The sequence below is a fragment of the Delphinus delphis genome, chromosome 19, assembly GCF_949987515.2.
Source record: "Delphinus delphis chromosome 19, mDelDel1.2, whole genome shotgun sequence".
Lineage (NCBI taxonomy): Eukaryota > Metazoa > Chordata > Mammalia > Artiodactyla > Delphinidae > Delphinus > Delphinus delphis.
Genome location: NC_082701.1, coordinates 57,732,076 through 57,753,489, shown reverse-complemented (window position 1 = coordinate 57,753,489; position 21,414 = coordinate 57,732,076). Strand labels below are relative to the sequence as shown.

General features: G+C 41.7%; 1 protein-coding gene across 1 annotated transcript in view; it reads right to left on the bottom strand.

Moving 5' to 3' along the window:
* ULK2 (unc-51 like autophagy activating kinase 2) overlaps nt 1–21,414 on the bottom strand; it is a 66,470-nt gene that overhangs the window by 37,601 nt on the left and 7,455 nt on the right. The window contains exons 4-12 of the mRNA XM_059997625.1: nt 17,817–17,849; nt 17,485–17,521; nt 12,077–12,250; nt 11,145–11,218; nt 9,272–9,373; nt 7,913–7,971; nt 6,615–6,697; nt 5,034–5,081; nt 4,603–4,691 (exon numbers count right to left, since the gene is read on the bottom strand). Coding sequence (XP_059853608.1) covers nt 4,603–4,691; nt 5,034–5,081; nt 6,615–6,697; nt 7,913–7,971; nt 9,272–9,373; nt 11,145–11,218; nt 12,077–12,250; nt 17,485–17,521; nt 17,817–17,849 — 699 coding nt within the window. The remainder of the gene's footprint in view (nt 1–4,602; nt 4,692–5,033; nt 5,082–6,614; nt 6,698–7,912; nt 7,972–9,271; nt 9,374–11,144; nt 11,219–12,076; nt 12,251–17,484; nt 17,522–17,816; nt 17,850–21,414) is intronic.

Below are 21,414 nucleotides of genomic sequence, written 5' to 3'. Positions count from 1 at the left end.
GCACTTACGCTTCAAGGTTATAAAGAGAGGAACATCTAGGACTAACATTACAGAGCACCTACCATGGGCTATAGGCACTGTTAAGAGCTTTCCGTGTATTATCTAACTTCAGCCCTGTTCTGAAATCCATTTCATACATAAATAAACAAAACTCAGAAGATTAGGAAATCTGCCAACTGAAGAGCGGTTGAGCTGGGCTGGATTCCAAGTATCTAACTCCATGATTTCTTTCCAGTGCCATTTCTTTCCAGGCAGGAACTCTCTCAATTTCCTCCTTTGCTATTTATAAAATCACCTTCATCCACAACCACTTGGGTGGAAGAGATGCTTCTTGCATTCAAAGCTAATCTCTCCACTAATTCTCCCCACCTCCTCAAGGACCCAGATCACTCCCCTCTGCTCCTGACACTTTCACCCTCTCCCTTTATTCTGGCTTTTTTCCCCTCTGCACACAAACATGTTGAATTTTTCCACATCTCAAATCAATGCAGCCCTCTCAATTACCATCTTCTCTCCCTTCTTCACTTAACAATGTTTCTTGAAACTTCAGTCTTCACTGACCCCAATTCCTCACCCCCTGTGTGTCGCCTAACCCACCATAATCCACTTCCTGCTTTCAACCCTCCACCAAAACCGCCTTTATTAAGCCTACCGGGGACCCCTGTGGCTGCATTCTCCGGAGGCTCCTCTATGCCTTAAGTGACCTGACTCTGCGACTCCGACACTGTGGGCCGCTCTCCTCCTGACCCACCGCCTCCATTCAGTGACCCTACTGTCTTGCTTTCCCCACTGCTTCTTAGTCTCCTTTGCCCCTTGACGGAGAGGAGTGGCTTGCGGGATTCCCCAGGGCCACCCTGGGCCTCCACTCGGCACACTTCGTAGCCTCACCTGGGGTCACTCTCACCTTCCCGCCTCAGCTACCACTGCCAGAGTGACGACTGCAGCCCTGCCTCTCCCAGGCTGCCCCCGCGTCTGCACCGCCAGCGTGTCGCCTCTGTGCTCCCTCGCTGAGTGGCTCCATCAAAGTCCACCCACTTGGGTCCCATCAAGATCATCCTCTTCCTTAGGTCCCAAGTTCAAGCAATCGCCAAGTGCTACAAACTCTTCACCTTGCACTTCCTGGCCCCTCGTCTTCCCCTTTCCTACTGCTGACTTACTTCAGGCCCTCATTCTCAATAAAAACAAAGCAAGACCAAAACCAAACCAAAAAATCTGCAATGGTCACAGGTTGTTCTCTTTGATCTAGTAGAGAGGATTCTCTCCTTGTCTCCGATCCAATCCTCCACCTGCTTACAGAGGAATTTATTTGCTAAAACACAGTGGATCAGATGACGCCTCCACTTAAGATCTCTCAAATGGCCCACCACAAAAAGTCTGGCCTCCTCTGCTCGGTGCCCAAATTCTGCCAAGACACAGCCTCTCCGTACCCTTCTGGCTCTGCTTTCCCCTCAGCACATAACCAATGCTCTCTGCACCCTACAGACTGAATCGTCAGAGAAGCCTGTCCAACCAGAGCTTCCTGCAACGATGGGAGAGTTCTGTTCTATCCAGCATGGTGGCCACCAGCTACATGTGGCTATGAGCACTTGAAATGTGGCCAGGGAGACTAACGAGCTGAACTTACATTTCACTTAATTCTAATAAACATTATGGCCAAGGACGGCTACAGATTCCTTCAGCGGGTCCCCATTCCACAGGGATTCCTCTGCTTACAACACCACTCTTCTACAAATTCACCGTGCTTACTCTTCCTTCCAAACTCAACTCAAGGGCTTCCCTGGTGGCGCAGTGGTTGAGAATCTGCCTGCCAGTGCAGGGGACACGGGTTCAAGCCCTGGTCCAGGAAGATCCCACATGCCGCGGAGCAACTAAGCCCATGCACCACAACTACTGAGCCCGTGCTCTAGAACCTGCAAGCCACAACTACTGAGCCCATGTGCCACAACTACTGAAGCCCGCCCACCTAGAGCCCGTGCTCCACAACAAGAGAAGCCACTGCAATGAGAAGCCCGCACACCACAACAAAGAGTAGCCCCCGCTCGCCGCAACTAGAGAAAGCCTGCGTGCAGCAACGAAGACCCAACGCAGCCGAAAATAAATAAATAAAAAAAACAAAAAACTCAGCTCAGTGCCTCTCCTGAGCATCTTTGCTGGCTTCTTAGTCTGATTTCATGCCCCTCATCCACACTCCCACAGGCAGTAAAGGCGTGTATACATATGCTTCTATAGCGATGCTTTACCTGCCTCTTCTCCACACAATTAAACTAAAAGCTCCTCAGTGAAGGGACCTGGTCATATCTTCCACTGGTATCAACCAAAACTTCACAGAAAGTAGGCATTTAATAAATGTGACTAAAGCAATAGATATTCAAGAGATATTATCTAAGTAGCATTTAGCCTATAGCCAGAATCCTAACTAAAAGAGTGATTTGAGCTTTTTGTTACAGAGTTTTTGTTTTTCACCTTTCAAAGATTTCTCTGGAATGAAGTAGCAGCTGGATATTTGTGTGAGAACGTAAAAAAGAGAATGTTACGTGGGCATGCCTGCATGCATCCACCCTCAGTACAAGAGTCTGCTGCAGCCCTAGGAAGGAAGGCAGTGCCTATAGGAAGTCCTCTCACTTTTGCAGACTATGTTGAAAGCAAGGCCTAACAAATCATCCCATTTTCTAATCTCACTAACTGGAAATTACACTACATTACATTATATTATTCCTGCTCTCCTCTTATTTCCAGATTTCCTTGTTATTTTCACTTCAAGCATTAGCTTGTCATAAAGGCCTTCTAAAAAAGGTTTTTCCACCAAAGTTCTGAGCATCTAAGTATGTCTCCCCTCCCCCGCCCCTCGCCCCTCCTCCTGCAAGCACCTGTTCCACTCTTCCCAGCGGCCCAAGACACGCTGCTGTCTTGCGCTCCCTTTCAAAGCATCCCCATCCAACAAAAGTCCAGCACACTCTGTCCAGTCAAAGCACTTCCCAGCTGCATCCCTCCTGGCGGCCCCTCTCTTTCTCCTCCCTTGGGGTCCTACCATCCCCCAGGCTTTCCCACACTCAGCTTCTCCCCTGCTGTCCTTCTCCAGCACCATCTCTGCTTTTCACACCGCGTGTCACCTTGTATCACATACGTGCTCCATCATGGTAGCTACAGTTATCAAGCACTCACTACATACTACCACCCACTCCCCTTCAACCAGAGGTTAACCAGGCCTCTGTAACCTACGTTACAGACAAGGAAGCTCAGCTCAGCCTGGGAACTGACCTGCCCTGTAGGATATAGTGAGCAAGCAGCAGGGCCAGCGCTGAGGCTGGTCCTGCCCGGCTCCAAACAGAGCCTTCGGTCTTTCCCTGCAGTTCCTCTGCATTTCTCCCCAGTAGCTCCAAATCCAGTGTTTTCCTATATTCCAGACTGAAACTGGAAATATACAACACTTTTTGCCCCTCTTAGTTTTTTTAAGTTCATGGGAATGTAATGTAAGTCTTATTAGTCTATCTGGTCTGAGCCTGCAGGGCTGTGCAGAAGGGCTTCCTGCCAGCTTTAGGGCTCATCCGTTCGCAACAGGCTGCCGCAGCATCTGCTTTCTCTGTGGGGTACTGGGTTTCCCTGGAAAATAAGAATAACTGCACCTGCCACTTCCTGAGTATTACTGTGTGCCAGGCACTGGAGCAGGTGCTTTTGCTCATTAATCCTTAAAAAACTCTGAAGTGGGTAAATTATACTCACTTTACTTATGAGAAACAGGCTCAGAGACACCGAGTCACCTGTCATAGGTAATATGGCAAGTCAGGGATGTGGAAGCTCCCAAGCCCCAGACTCCTAAGCCTCAAGCTGCTAATCACCCAACCAGCTCCCTCTGCGATTCCCCGACCCTTCTGCCAGCAGAATTCAAGAAATGCACGTCTGCCAGGCCAGTCTGGAAAATACCTGCAGTGGCTGACACAACGGCCCCTGGACCTTGGCTTGTGAAAAGTCTCAAGGTCACAGCCCTCTCAGGCAGCAAGAGAGATGTGGGGGAAAGTCCAGAAAAGCACAGAAGTCGGAAAGGCAAGACCTGGGAGAGCAGAGCAGAAGGAAGGAATGACCAGAAGTGGCCGTAAGTTCTCAGGATCAGGAAGAAGCACTGAGACTGCAGGGAAGATGGCCATGGGGTGCACGGATCGGGCAGCCCTGGGGAGGGAAGAGGCTGCAGTGGAGCCGGCTCACAGGGCCAGTCACTATGACTACGGGGCCTAAGGCAGTGAAGTCCGCTCAGAGGGCACTCGTCCACCACTGCAAGTTCTATGTACGATAACTGTCCAGACCGATGTTTATGACATTCATGAAACAAATGCGAATTACCTATCTACGTGTCACAGTGACATCTTTCCCCACCTCACTGGTCACGAAAGGGTGAGAGTACTGTGTCCACCAGTCAGAGGGGAGTGTGCACAGCCAGATAAGGCAGAGTCCAGACCGAGGGCCTCAACAACAGCACTCTTTGCCCAGGCCTCAGCTGCGCTAGGAAACTCCACACATAAAGAGAATACCCACGACGTATCTGCAGGCTCTGTGAGCAGATGCAATAACATAGGCTCTAACGTTACCTTTAATACAACCAGGACTTACAGGTGGAGAGGCGAAGCGACAGGATGGAGAGCTGCTACAGGGACCTTCAGAGGCGGAGCCGGCGTACACGGGCACCGGGACCGGGCAGGCTGGGGGAGAAACACCGACGAATGGAGTGCGATTACACAAGTTGTCCACTAGCAAACCTGTCACAACTACTACAGCTTTGTGTTGGCCAAAAATTTACATTCACCTACTTATTACAGCTCCCATGGGTGAAACCAAAAATGCAGTAATTACTAAACTCTTTCAATTTGGACTTGGAAGGAAAAACAGAATTGTAATTAAATAAACACAATTACAAATATTTAAGAAAAGCTCAATGAAATCTTGAGAAGCACATAAAAAATTAATTTTATAATACCAAATACTAATTTTTCCTTAAGCTTGCATTCACTCTTTAAGTAGAAATGTAAAAAGTGGGTACTCACATTTTTTTACTGGAACTTGCTCAAGAAAAGGATGGCTAAAAAATGCTTCTATAATGAAAATGAGAATGAAACCATTAAACTGATGTTGATTTTTGCAGATAGGTTAACCTCGTCAATGTAGTCAACATAATATCCTTGAGATCATACATAATTATTATTAACTTCTTTACATAGACTCCATTTCCTTTAAATGTAAAAGCACGTTATTTTATAAATCATCCATAAAACCCATCAAATTATAAGTAATTCTTAATGAATGAAAATTTTAAAATAATGGTGTGAATTCTCAGAGTGTCCATTACCAGCACAGCACCCCTGAGGCGACTAAAGCAGATGTGTCCTCTAGTGTGTGCTGTCCTCAAACAGACAAGGGCACGGAGAACTGTGACCAGGCCCTCGCTCATCGCTCTGTGAACTATGGCTCTTAACTGTCCTAACGGGAAATCTTAGACAGCTGATTTGTGTAATAAACTCTACTCTCCTGTCCCAGAAGAAATATTCCTACAGCTGGTTTCACATTTTTAAAAAAGCTATTAATTTGATTTTTAGTTTCTTCAGCTATTCACCAAGGATAAAACCTACACAGTAAGCCTGCTAATTAGATAAAGATAAATAAGTAGGTGAGTACATGGCAGTTCATTAATTTACTCTTTTCCTGTATGTATAATTGCGTTATTTCTTTAAAACCTCATGAAGACCATCTCATTCTTCATTAAGTCTCCAAATTGTATGTTACTAAATAGCACAGAGCAGACAAGGAGAATGGCACAGCCCAGCACGGAGGTTCTCCAGGTAATACACAATCAGGAATGAGCTGAAGTCAGGTTTAGTCTAAACTACCTCCCACTCGGAAGCACTCGGTTCACTGTCCCCGTAAATGTTCTCAGCAGACAGTAGCTCTAATAGTTTCTGTATGGCGGAAAGATGAAATAGTCTAAACATATCTTTTCTTAAAGTGTGGTAAAAATTGGAATTAAACTTTAGTCATGTAGTTTGGTAAATATTTTTATCTTTCCGAGGGAGAAATTAAACTGAGATTGCTCTGTGACCATGAGAAATATCGGCCAATAGTGAAACGACAAATAGGATAATAGCTTCTAAATTACTGATTATATTAACTATTTATATACCTTCCATACATTTACAAAATACGTGAAAGAAAAAAGACAAAGAGATAGAAAGAAAAGTAAAACTGATTTTCATTTTCTTCTGAAACATTTACAGTATCTTTTAAAAAAACCTTTTCATGTGGTTGCCAAGGTGGGTAGGGGCGTAGGGATGGAGTCGGAGTTTGGGATTAGCAGATGCAAGCTAGTATATGTAGGATGGATGAACAACAAGGTCCTACTGTATAGCACAGGGAACTATATTCAACATCCTGTGATAAACCATAATGGAAAAGAATATGAAAAGAATGTATACATATGTGTAACTGAGTCACTTTGCTGTATACCAGAAACTAACACAACATTGTAAATCAACCATACTTCAATAAAAAATAAATTAAAAAAAACCTTTTTTGAATACACAAAAATAAAATTAGAAACTAGCATACATACAAAATTTGAAAATATTACTTACCAAAGTCCATTCTATCTTTTTGGTTTCTCTGAAGCAAACCCAAAAGGAGATTAGCCAAATAAGGTGATGTTTCTCTGGGAATGCTGGGGGGGGAAAGGAAAAAAAAACCACCTAAGTGGTGAGTTTATATATTAACTACACGACTTTCGCCTTCATTACAGTAAATGAAAATGTATATACAGTTTCACAAACACTACATTTTATACCAAGAGAACCATGGTAGACCTTCACTCCTTAAAGGAAAAAACAAACAAACAAACACTAAGCAACTGCCTTTGAAAAATAGCATCAATTTGGGAAGATTCTTGCATCGTGCTTCTTATTGCTGTTTTTGGAATATCTGCGAGAACACAGCACTTCACAAGCACAGACCATCTTGAGTTTTAACACAATGTCGATCTAGCACTAACGGTTGCTACAGAGTTCTCTGTTAGACAAACAGCCACCTCCAATTCCATCTGCAAAAGGGCAGAGCTTAAATAAATACAAGTGAGAAATAACACAGCTTCCTGAAATCCAATAAAAAAGGACAAGGCAATAAAAAAAAAGTGAGTAATAGGAATATGTAATTCACAGAATAAAAACTACAAAAGGATGTTAAACAAATAGCGAGCCAACCTCACTAGTAAAGAAAATAATGCAAGTTAAATGAAGAGCTAATTGGCCCTGCTTGGGAGGCATCGAGACTGGTAACAACCCCTGCTGGTAGAACGCAGGAAAGGAGCGCACTGCTTGTTCAGCAGTGCAAACAGGGCCAGCCGAGCTGGAGAGAGTGTCTCTAAGCCCAACAATTCCATTTCTAGGAGTCCATCCTAAAGGAATGCACAAATGTGTGTATACATGCACGCACGCACACACATACACAATCTCTCCTCAGTAAAGCCTGTTTGTAGTATCCAAAAAAATGAAAACAGGGATCTGATTAAACAAGATACGTTACATCTAACTTGGGGACTCTCTAGCTATTTTAGAGCTAGCTATTTTCTAGGGGAAAGCCTAGCAATTTTCTACTTTATGCACATCTATTCTGTTTGCATCTCCCTCTCCTCAAAGAACACATATAACTTCTGTAGGTTTTTCTTTTAAATAAACTTAACATTTTTAAAAAGAAAGAAAATGATACAGCACACAGGCACCTACGATACACTAGTAATTTTCTAATTTCCTGTTAAAATGAGAGCTCTCCTTACTGTTAATTGAAAAAAGATTCAATAACGGAAAAACATAAAACACATAGAATTCAAATAGACAACACTGCACCGACAAATGGTAAAACCCAGTGTAATCCAAACACATACCTAGGCGTTAAGTTTCTGTTTTTCTCATAAAGCATCCGTAGGTCTTGAGGACTATTAGCCTGTTTAAAAAAAAAAAAAAAAAAAGGGGAAGAAAAAGGTTTAATTTCCTAAACAACTAAGGGCAAAAATTCCAAATCATATGATCAAAGCTCACATTCTGCTATAGAACAGAGACTCTGAACCTGAAAGCCATGGAATGCTGAAGGAGCCATAGATGGGCACCAGGAACTTAAAAAACTTCTGAAATTGTACGTGAATTCTGCACATCTGGGCACAATAATGTACCTTTTCTGAGGTCAGATTCTCAGAAAGGCCTGAAAATCACTACTCTGGAGGTTACATGGCCTACCCACAGGTGTATTTTTACTGTGTAAGATCAGGGTGTATTTTACCTCCGAGGGATTCAAGGAAGAGAACTCAGATGACTGCTACTCTTCTGCCATAGTAACAAGCAGCACCCTCATAATAAGCGCTGCTGAATTAGTGAAGCTGTCTCTACGCCCAAACTAGGTTGGGAAATTAAGTGTTCAACCTGGCTGTGTCACCGACTTTTAAAAACCATGTTGGGCAAATAATTTCACTCTGTTCCAGTTTTCAGATTCAAAACTCCTCTTTGTAACTGGGCAGTATGAACTCAAGAGGAATCATTGTGCTTATACCCTAGGAGGCCTCTTTTTGACAGGATGTTAAGGGAGAGGAAGACCTACTCAAAGTAACTTCCATAAAGCCTAAATAATTACCTCTCACCCAGCAGTGACAGGAATAGAGAGCTGGGGACAGTTTCCAGTGATCTTCCCAGACCTGCCCTAGCCCTCACGTGGATTCCAGGACCCCAAAACAAGGCTAAGCAGGAAGCGCTGACATCACTGTTCACACCTATTTCCCACCAGGTTGTTAGCTAAGCTGCACCAGCTTTCATGAGCCTGGGGAACCTAAGCGGCCCCAGGCCCAGTCCAACTACTAGGGAAGGCAGATAAAAAAGGAAAAAGCGAAAGATGTTCTGGCTCACTACAGCAGTTTTGCCTGTTAACAAAATCAAAATAAGTCACAGAGGAACCAGAAACACTGCTTTCAAAGTACAGGTGACCCTTGAACACCATGGGTTTGAACTGTGCAGGAACCTTTTTTCGATACATACTACAGTACTACACGATCTGCAGTTGATTGAACCCACGGATGCAGAACGGCAAGTACAAGGGGCCGACTGTAAAGTTACAGCACATTTTCCACTGCAAGGGGTCAGCACCCCTAACCCCTACATCGTTCAAGGGTCAACTGTATTCCCCATTTTATAAGTCAAAGGCAACTGCAAAATGAGAAGATTCCCAAACTGAGCACATCCAAAAAAAGTCAAGGTACCTGAAAAGGTGGTTTTCCAACAAGGCACTGATATATCACTGTCCCTATGCTCCACAGGTCGGCCTTGGCATCATAATGTTGAGACATAATAACCTCAGGAGCCTGGGGATAAAACAATTCAAGAGACATGCATTAGGTCATTTACATAATTAATATGTATGGATTAATTAGCTGGAAAAGGTCATACTCCTAACAAAACCACAAAAATAAAAACAACACACTGTGATATTGTCCTAATCAAATGATACTGCAACGAATACAGAACCACATTCTTACATTGAGGCTTACTGGTAAATCTCAGAAACAACGGCGCATGAAAAGAAGCAAGTTGCAGAAACAAACATTTCTATATAATATTATGGACACATAAACTACAAAAAGAGTATTAAAATAATAATAAAGAAAAATATACCCCAATTACAGGATAGAGGTTACTTCTGGGGTAGGAGAGTGGGAAATGGAAAAAGAAGGGCTACGGAGGGCACGTGAACTGTTTCTGAAATACTTTGTTTCTAAAAAAAAGATCAAAGCAAACATGACAAAATGTTAACTTTGTTAAATACGGATGGTAGGTACACAAGTGTTTGCTATATTATTCCTGTCATTTGAAAACTTTTAAAATAATGGAAAATCTATTATGCAAAATACAATAATGAAAACTATCTTGGGACTTCCCTGGCAGTCCAGTGGTTAACACTCCGCACTTCCAATGCAGGGGGCGTGAGTTCGATCCCTGGTCGGGGAACTAAGATCTCACATGTTGCTCAGAGCAACCAAAAAAATCAATTTTTTTTTTCTCTGCTGCTTTGTCACAGCTATTTTCCCACCCTCTCATTAGATGTTGCTTTTTAAAAATACCATCCATCAAGGCAAGCATAGCATTAAATAGGAATGTCAAATACACTTAAAAGATAGTGAAATTTTATTTTCCAGGCATAACATTTTTATTTATTGTCCTTAATAAATTTCTTATTGAGCCACCTCCCTTTAATAATCAGCCCAAGCACTGTCTATCCTCAAGGTTATTAGTTCAAGGCTGAACTACCTTCACACTCAAGAAGTGCAAAATGGTATTTAATTATATTAAATTATAACATTTACTAAATAAGCAGTAAGATTATGATCAGGAAAAAGTAAGTCTAATACAAAAAATTTTTTCTGCACTTTGATTACTAGTTCCCTTAGCTCAAAGTGGTTTTACATTAGAAGAAACCCTAATTGAACATAAAACCATTTTAAATTAAAACTGAAATAGGTACATTTATTTACTTCACAGGATTCTGAAGTTCCAGAATTAAGGTACTTCCAGGCTTAACACCTCACATTAGTTCAGAAGTTTCACAGCTTCACCCTATTAGACCTGACAGTAACCACAGGAGAGGATAAAGAGGAAAACTAAGATTTTTTTCAGCTGTTAAGTGTGACACTGATGGAAAACACTTCTACAATATAGGGATACTGTCTAAAGAGACAACATGCAGAAGATGACTATACCCTACAGCTGAAGAGGTACGTGCCCCAAAAGGTTTTTTTTTAAGTATTCCTAAAATTATACATTATGTATAGCATGACCATATTTCATCAACTTTTGTTTTCAATTTAATCTAACAGGAGATTTCTACCATAATAACTAACTAATCATGTTAAAAAATAAATGCCAATGGGCAAAGATGACAGACTTTCACAGTCCGCTATACTAAAGTGAAAGACGTCTGCATTATATCATTATCAGTAATAGAATTAACATTTGTAATATAATAAAAACTCAGACTATATATAATATCACATCTTACTTGGAAACAAGCATTATACTTAAATTCCAATGCTTATGCTGCTGTGCTGTAAACACACAAGGATGCAAACACTCACTCACCATGTACATTGGAGACCCACACAGCGTTGCAGCCATCATGTTACTATGTAGGTAACGAGCAAAACCAAAATCCGCTATTTCACAAAATAAAAAGGAGAAAATCAAATGATATCTTTGCTCAGTTAACACAGACCATATGATTCTTTAAAGATATAGGAGCGTACAAAAGAACTGTGAGAAATTAAAGCTTACTGAATAAGACTGTCCACCAAAGAAAAAAGAGCTACCTCACTTTCAACAAGTTAAGAAACAGTAGTCATCACCAACTGCACAAGTCACTGCTCTGCCAGTTTTGTAACCAAGAAGGAAGTGCCACACTTCGCAAGAGAAAATGCTAATTATAACACATGATCCATTAATACAGCTCTCATCCAATATCAATACCAGTATAGAACTGGAGCTGTTTTTGTCCTCCTCCAGATACCAGATGTAATCCATAAAATATCAGAGATTTCTTAAAATACTGCTAAATAATCATTTTTCCACCAACGAAGAGAAAAACTTTTTAAAAAATCTAGCATTATAAACTGCTTCAAATAATCCTGAGAGTGCTAAAAAAACTTCCAAGTAAGAAGCCTGAACTAAATGATCTCTCAGGTCCCTCACGTTAAAATCCAACAAGCTGTAAAGAATCAGGGTTATTAATTTGCTGCCAGCAACCATGATACATTAGCTTCCCTGTGATAAGGAGAAGCAGGATTTCCTGCTGGGAGTCGTACTCAGAGCTCCTAGCATGGGGTCTTTGGCCCCGTCTAGCGCCTGCTGCCAATAATGTAAAGGGTTCCCATATCCAAATGTACCTCACTGAACTCAATAAAAATGTTAAAAGTGCCTCAACAAAGTCCATCATTCTAACAAAGCTGAACTAAAATTATCTAAAAATACCAAGTCCCAAAAACGTTCTTTGCATGAGACAATACAGAGCCAGGTACCTATTTTGATGCGAATACCACTGACAGTGGCCTTCCTACGGTTGGCATAGGACAGCAGGATGTTCTGGGGCTTGAGATCCCTGTGGATGATCCCCTTGGTGTGCAGGATCCGCATGGCGGCTGCAATCTGATGCAGAAAGACTCTGATGGTGTCTTCACTGAGAGTGCCTTTAGCTGGGAGAAAAGGCGCTCCATCAACATTCAAGCATCATCTGCATATTCTGAGGAGAACACTGAGGGAGTACGGAACTGGGATTCGCATTTTCTCAGTTTTTACTTTAACAATTTAAGTCTGTGAAGAGAGAGCGGATATCTCAAAATTTTTAATCAATCTGTTGTAAAGAGAACTGATTTACACTTGCACCTTTCATGTTCACTGGTGTTCCTCTTTGGCTTTCCTCTCGCATTTTTACTGGGAAGAATGAGCATAACAAGAGGTGCTCAACAAATGTGAGTCTCCTCCACAAGCCAAAAATAAGGCCCCTTCATGTCAAATACCTGGAATAAATGTCCACATTTAATTCCAACCATTACCTGAGCACGAATTAAAAACAGGTGAACTGCTTGGATGGCGAGACTTGGGCATCCCTTCCACGTGGGCCTGCCGGGGTTGGTGGCCCTACACCTGTCTCCTGCCATCTCCCTGTTGCCAACACACCGCCTCACTGCAGCATCTCTCCTAACTAAAGACACCCGTAAGAAGCCATGTCTTCGGTACTACGAAGAGGTGGTAGGAATGATCTGAGGGTAGTCACTGTTCAGCAAACAGCAGTGTTTCTACGCGCACACTGGAGCACGTAACGGAACAGAGCTTGGTTTGGAGTCAGGTTGCCTTTGTTCAAATCCCAGCTCCTCCACTTACTCTGTGACCCTGGAAGATGACCCCTCTGTGCCCATCCTCATCTATAAAAAGCTGAAAACAGACTAACCACACGGGGCTGTTGTAACAATCAAGCAAGACAGCATATTTAATAATAGAGACTTTAGAAAAAGGTCTGGCACGTAAGTACTCAAATGTGGGCAGTACACAAATATATACTTCAAGACAGTGGTTCTAAAAGTCATTCCTTGAATCTACATTAGGGATTTAATATCCATGGCCCCATTTTAAAGCCTTTGTGAACATACTTCTGCCCATACAACTCTAGAATATGTTCTTTATAACCTTTCCATATGCACTTAAGATTAAGAAAGAAATAACATTAACACTCAGAACAAGTGAAATATTACTTTAAAAATCATTTTAGGGGCTTCCCTGGTGGCACAGTGGTTGAGAATCTGCCTGCCAATGCAGGGGACACAGGTTCAAGCCCTGATCTGGGAAGATCCCACATGCCTCGGAGCAACTAGGCCTGTGAGCCACAACTACTGAGCCTGCGCGTCTGGAGCTTGTGCTCCTCAACAAGAGAGGCCGCGACAGTGAGAGGCCCGCGCACCGCGATGAAGAGTGGCCCCCGCTCACCGCAACTAGAGAAAGCCCACGCACAGAAACAAAGACCCAACACAGCCAAAAATAAATTAATTAATTAAATTTTTTTAAAAAATCATTTTAATGACACATTAAGTGACAGTTCATGTCCTTAACATCTTCAAATAAACTAAATCCCCATGGTTTAAAAATTACCAAATTGGCCTTCCCTGGTGGTGCAGTGGTTAAGAATCCACCTGCCAATGCAGGGGACACGGGTTTGAGCCCTGGTCCAGAAAGATCCCACACGCCATGGAGCAACTAAGCCCGTGCGCCACAACTACTGTGCCTGTGCTCCACAACTACTGTGCCTGTGCTCTAGAGCCCATGAGCCACAACTACCGAGCCCACACACCTAGAGCCCGTGCTCCCAACAAGAGAAGCCACAGCAATGAGAAGCCCGTGCACCGCAACAAAGAGTAGCCCCCGCTCGCCGCAACTAGAGAAAGCCCGCGCGCAACAATGAATAAAAGACTCAACACAGCCAAAAATAAATAAATAAATGTACTTTAAAAAAAAATTATCTAATACTTTTTTCTGTGAGGGTAGTTCTTAACCTATCCACTTTTTAAAATTCTTTGGAGTTCTTTTCCTGATGCTATTAAAAAATAAAAATCCAAATACGCTAAAACATATGAAAAGTGAAATCTTCCTTAATCCCATCCTGGAGATGAATGAACACTGTTTACCTCTGGAGTATATTCTTCCAGATCTACTTTCCTGCAGGTGGCAACACATAAATGACTGCACATTAGTGGGAGCATCAAATCAACAACTAGAGCTTTATTTTTGTAATGTCTTACTTAAGTTACACTGAAACAGTTAAAGTGGACGGTAGAGCTTCCCTGGTGGCGCAGTGGTTAAGAATCCATCTGCCAATGCAGGGGACACGGGTTCGAGCCCTGATCTGGGAAGATCTCACATGCCGCGGAGCAACTAAACCCGTGCGCCACAACTACTGAGCCTGCCTGGTGGAGCCCGTGAGCCACAACTACTGAAGCCCACGCGCCTAGAGCCCATGCTCCCAAAAAGAGAAGCTACCGCAATGAGAAGCCCGCGCACCACAACGAAGAGTAGCCCCCGCTCGCCGCAACTAGAGAGCGCCCGTGCACAGCAACGAAGACCCAACACAGCCAAGAATACATAAATTAATTAAATGTATTATAAATAAATAAAATTTTTAAAATGGATGGTACAGGGCTTCCCTGGTGGTGCAGTGGTTGAGAGTCCGCCTGCCGATGCAGGGGACACGGGTTTGTGCCCCGGTCCGGGAGGATCCCACATGCCTCGGAGCGGCTGGGCCCGTGAGCCATGGCCGCTGAGCCTGCGCGTCCAGAGCCTATGCTCCGCAACAGGAGAGGCCACAACAGTGAGAGGCCCACGTACAGCAGGGGGGGGAAAAAAAAAGGATGGTACAGTTTCTTCCATTTCATTCATTTACATTTTCATTCTAGGGCTTAGAAAAATTTTGCTACTTTAAATGACTACGGCTGCTTAGAACCAGTATCACTGCCCCATGACATACTATTGAATAGACTTAGGGTTTATCTGATTCAGAGTCCAAATTCTAACACTGTTCCTGTGGGGAAAAATTAATGAACTAGTTTAGGCTGCTTCTGGGCACCAACGACAGTAAAAAATTCACATATTTCTATGAACACAGGATGCCTACTCTCAACACAATCCCATAAATTGAAATTCTCACGTTAAAAGTTTAACATTTTAAAGGCACTGCTATCATGAAAACTCTCAGATGAATGAACTCTTGAGCAGTTCGCCCTAGCAGGGCAGGCTCAGCTGTGGCTGCCACACTGAAGATATCTGCTAGAATTAAAGTACAACTTACCAAGTACTCTACAATTTGTCTTATTTAAAACTTGCAATTGATAGAATTTGTTTTCTATCTTTCGATAGAAAAGGGACTTTATTTATCAAAGCAAATAAAAGGACTAAATAGCTGTCTTGTGATTTAGCGGCATTAGACCATCCAGACCTCTGGCCGCCAGATCTTCCAGACCAGTGCTCTCCAACAGAAATATAATGTGAGTCACATATGTACCTTCAAGTTTTCTAGTAGCCACATTTTCAAACATGAAAAGAAACTGGTGGACTAACATATATTTAATCTACTACTTCCAAAATATTATCATTTCAACCTATAATCAATATAAAAAACTTAAGATATAATCATTCTTTTTCCCTATGAAGTGTTCAAAATCCAACGTGTGTTCTATATCACAGCACATCTCAATTCAGACTAGCCACATTTCAAGAGCTCAACAGTCCCACGTGGTCCATGGTACCATATTGAAGAGTAGACAATTCTTTAATTCTAGACAATTCCTTAAGGACCAAATTTAGTTTACATGTCTCTTCAACTGGCAGCTAGAGACCAGGGAGAGGTTAAATAATAACCAAAATCGCATAGTGATTAAGTTATATGAACAACAGAACTACTGCAAACCAGCCTGCCTGCCTGACTGCAGCATTCTGGTAAGCTCTTTACTCTTGGGTCTCCTGTTCTAGCACTATTGCTCTGGAATATCCAATGCAGAGCTCAACATCACAGACAAAAGTGCTGTCGAAGCTAACAAATCTGCTACAGCAGCATCAGCACCTATGTCAGTCCAACAGGATTTCTGTGAAAGAAGGAAACTGATATTCCAATGAGGGCTCTAAACGGCTAAGGTGCCCCTCAACCTGACCCCAGGGAAAGGAGCTTTCATCAGGATCACTAAGCAGTCAAGGAGTTCAAGATTCAGAGGCGGACCAGAAGGTAAAGGCAAGGTGTCTTCTAGCTCCAACTCCTCTCCCCCAGCAGTGAAGAAAGTGCCTGTCTCTGCACGGTATCCACTAGGAAATGACATTTTGAAAAATCTTTTCATCAAACTGAGAATTTCTTAAAAAAGAATCTCAGGGAAATACAAAAACACACATGGACTAAACTCCTGAGTTCAGGATAATGGCTGTCTCTAAGCGGGAGGGACCGGAGTAGGATCATAGAAGGGCCTACAGGAGCTTCAGCTGTATTTAGAAGGAGTAATCCTTGTGTTCTTTACATTATTTCTACATGGCTTTCCAAACCTCAGCAATATATTCTAAAGATTTTTAAAATCTCATTTTCAATTGCACTCCTCGTTTACTTGAACATTTGAAATATGTTGTTTCTCTTCTGTAAGCTGTCCATACCCTTTGTGTGTGTATTTACTGCTGTCTTAGTGTTTTCACAAGCAACTGTCATGGCCTGTCTCTAGGCTGCGTGACGAGCCTCTCCCTTTTTGCCTACTCCCCGTGTATCTTTAAGGGGAGAGAAAGTAGGTGCTGGCCTCACCTAAGGTCGTTTTAAAAAGCACTTTTGAGGGACACAACTTGATTTGAGCACTTACTGTCCTACATGAATACACTTTAGATACTAGCAACATCCAGTACTAAAATCTTACCCCTGGGCCACAAAATATCTTACCTCTGGGCCACATAATAATTTCAAGGTTACACTTAATCCCTTATAACATTTTAAAAAATTTACGAGCAACATTCACATTAATAAACACATTCTTGGATACATTCTTCCATTCTGGTTTGCTTTGTTTTGTTTTGTTTTTGTGAAGTAAATGAAATGGACTAAAGGTTCACTGACAGCAGCCCACTAGCATCTTTTGAAGAGAAATTCTGTTGGTTTTTCTCTCTTGGGGAGAGGCCCTACCTCTCAAACTGTCCGAGAGAGGCACACATAAACAAGTACTTATACACAAGCAAAGTTTAGGAGCAAAACCACAACAAATGACAGTCAGTCAGCAAAGTGACCACAATTACACATACACAAATATTTACTGAATGTTTCTATACAAGTACAGAAAACAGGGGTAGCATATTTCAGAAGTAAATGAAGACTAAACAGACTACATTACTACACTGAACACTGACAAAATAAAAAAATTACCTTGCAAATAATCTGCCAGGTCTCCACCATTGCAATACTGATATATAAAAGAAAAAGTAATTAAAATAAGACACTGCTTCAAGCTTAATTCAATTCATTATCAGTTAACTTTAATTAAAAATACATTTGTATATAATATAAATCAAGTCTCACAAATTATAAGAATTATAGAATCAACATTTAAAAATTTTATATTCCTTATAAAATAGAATCTAAATCACTGAATCAACTTTATTAGTCCAAATTTTCAAATAACCTACCATCAATTTTAAAGTACCTATTAATCAAAAGAAATTTGAAATAAATTAAACAGAAACCTGTATACTACCTACCTCCATCACCAGAAAGACAGAGTTGGGTAATTCCTGAAAGTAAACATATTAAATATGGTTTAGATTAGAGAAAAAATTAAGCACAAATTTTAAAAATAATGACAGTTAATAAAAAAAGTACATGTGTCCATTTTAAACAAGTAAAATGAACTCACAAAATCCATTCGTAAGTGAAATTTAAAATCCCCAAAACAATGACATAGCACCTCAGCTTCAATGACACTAATGTAGTCATCAAAAAGTTCAATTCTATTCATGGAAAGAACTAAAGATTCATCTTTTGGAAGAAAGATTCATCTTTTGGTTATGGTTATGGTAAATTTACCGCTTGTGGAAAAAAGGAAGGATTCTCTGGTCCTCAAGGAAGCACTTCCACTTTGAAAAGTTTACGATTTGGAGCAATGACTTGATAAATCCTCCCTAGCAACACTAAATGCACAATCTGAGTTCTGGAATACATGATCCAGGATGCTTAGTTCTTTGTTTTTCTGTATATCTGAAGGCAATCACATTACTTGGGAATTGCTGGCAAAGGGAAGACATTTTATCACATGAGAAATCATGAAACATACCTTTCAACAAAATTTTCTTCTTCTCAAGTATAAAATACAAAAATCTGATCTCAAACCAGTGTTGTTTAATCATGTAGGAGCACCATACCCTAGCTACTGCAGAGGAAAGAGAGCGAGGGACGCCTAAGGGGAGGCTAAGGAGACACAAAGAACTTCTGTTCCTTCAATATGACAAAGACACATTCCCGTCTTGGTTTTCACAATTTTGGGGGTACACATAACCACTTAGTTTCCCCAAACATTCACTCACTCATTCAATAAATAAGGCAGAAATACTTTAACATCTTTGACTTCTCGGGCAGACCTTCCTTTGCCCACCTTTGAAGCAATGAAAATCTCCACAGATTCAATCATTCTCTCCAACACCCCCCTTGGGTAAAGGCCCGTCCTTTACATGAAGCACCAGAGTAACCTGCAGCAGGAGGAGCTGCAAGAGCCCGGAAGAGTCAGCAAAGGAAGGAGAAAAAAAACGTTCATTTTTTAGCAAAACCAATCAAGCCATCTATATACAAATCAAAACTGAAACGGTACTGGAGCCCAGGGAACTAAGAAATGCTTGTAGGGTCAGAAAGGCTGAGAAGTGAGGCCAACATACCTGTGAGCCAGGCCACACCAAGGGTTTTCCAAAGCTGGATATATATTTACCCTCCCTTCTAATGTTAAGACATCCACATCCTCAACTACTCCCCAGAACTTCCACCAACAAAACTAAACATAATGATTTCATTTTAACATTTCCCTACTCAAAGTCCTTATTAACTTGATAAAAAAAAAACACCTATTCTCTAAAAAGAAGGGGAAAAAAAGGATATCATTATGAACAACTCAATGCCAGTATGCCAAAATTTGCATGAAACGAATATACTGAAAAACAATTTGAGGGGCCTTCCCTGGTGGTGCAGTGGTTGAGAGTCCGCCTGCCGATGCAGGGGACACGGGTTCGTGCCCCGGTCCGGGAGGATCCCACATGCCGCGGAGCGGCTGGGCCCGTGAGCCATGGCCGCTGAGCCTGCGCGTCCAGAGCCTGTGCTCCGCAGCGGGAGAGGCCACAACAGTGAGAGGCCCGCGTACCGCAAAAAACAAACAAAAAAAACAATTTGAGGAAAAACGCAACTTACTAAAACTGACAAGAAGTAGAAAATTTGAAAAGGTATGTATCTGTTAAAGAAACTGAATTATAATTTAAAACCTTTCCACAAAGAAATTCTCCTTAAGTTTCAGTACAGTCCCAATCAAAATCGAAGGAGGTTTTGTGCATGTGTGGAAGTTGACAAGTTGATTCCAAAATGTATGCGGAAATGCAAAAGGCTAAGAATAACTAAATATCATGCAGAAAAAGAAAAATAAAAGTTGGAGAATTTATACTACTAGATATCAACTATGATACTAGATATCATAAAACTATACTGAAAAAGACAGTGAGGTAAAGGCTAAGGGGACAGAAAAGAGTCTAGAAACAGGCCCCCACATGTGAGCTCGCAATGCAGAGATGACAGTACAGAAGGGAAGGATGTCGGTTCAGCAACAGATCAACTGGCTCCCCTTTGTAAAAGTAAATGAATTGTGACCCCTACCTCACGCCACATACAAACTCATTTCCAGGTAGATTATAGAGCTAAATGTGCCAGATAAAACAATAAAGACTCTGGGGAAAAACAAAGAATATCCTCATGACCCTAGGGTGGGCAAAGTTTTCTTAAATATGATACAAAAGCACTAAATACAAAAGGAAGAAACAATACACTGGACTACATTAAAATTAAGAATTTCTACTCACCAAAACAAACGGTTAAGATAGCAAAAAGGCAAGTCAGAGTGGGTAAGTCATTCACAACACCCATATCTGTCAAACGACTCATATCCACAATATATAAAGAACTCTAACAAATTAATAACAAAAAGACAACCCAATAGAAAAACAAGCTTCTACAGTAATTTCAAAAAGATATTTAAATGACTAATAAACTTACAAAAGGTACTCAAATCAGGAATCATCAGGAAAACGCCAATCACAATCATAATAAGACACCTCATCACCTGAATGGCTAACACTGCTGAGTGCTGGCAAGGATGTGGCGTGACAAACTGACGAAATGTGGTGGGAGTGTAAGCCAATACGCTGGCAGTATAAGCTAGGCCTATGCATAGCCTATGATCCAGAAATTCCTCTTCTATAATGAAGCCTCCGTAAAAACCCAAAAGGACAGGCTTCCAAGAGCTTCCAGGATGGTGAACATGATGAAATCTGGTGAGAGTGGCCCACTCAGGGTGGATACCTTGCCCTAAGCATCTCTTCCATCTGGCTGTTCCTGTGTTACATTCTTTTATAATAAACCAGTAATCTGGTAAGTTTTCTCTGAGCTTTGTGAGCCACTCTAGCAAATTAATGGAACCCAAGGAAGGGGCAGGGAGCAGACCAGAGGGCTGGGTAAACCACTTCAGCACAAAGGACAAAGAGCTGCCAACTCTGATTCCCTCTTCCTCACCTCCTACAGTACCCAAGTCCTATCAACCCGGCCTCCTAGACGTTCCATCAGTCTGTCCAGGCCTCCCCATTTCCACCGGTGCCTTCACCCACCCAAACCCCTGCAGCATGGTGGCCCCATATCCGCCCATGCCCACTCTCCACAGAGTAGCCAGTGTTCTACACACTTTAAGAAACTCGTATGCCTATTAATTTATAATGGAGAATATGTCTTTCTCTAACCATAATGATTAGGTCTAATACTCTCTCTATATATACTCCCTAACTGGCATAAAAATACCTGGAATGCTAATTCATAATCAGAAGACTGCCCAAGGATTACAGAAAGAAAGAAAGCAAAAGTAGGTCTTCCCCTTTCCCCAAAAGAAGAAAATTGCTTTTTTTCTTGATTCTAAAAAAAAGTATGTGCTTATTGCAAAAACTTAAGATACATAAAATCTGAAGGAAGAAAGTTAAAAAATCACCTTAATCTCACCATCTGAAAGAAGCGCTATTAATATCTCAGTGGTCTTGCTTTCATGCATCTATAATACTTGTACAC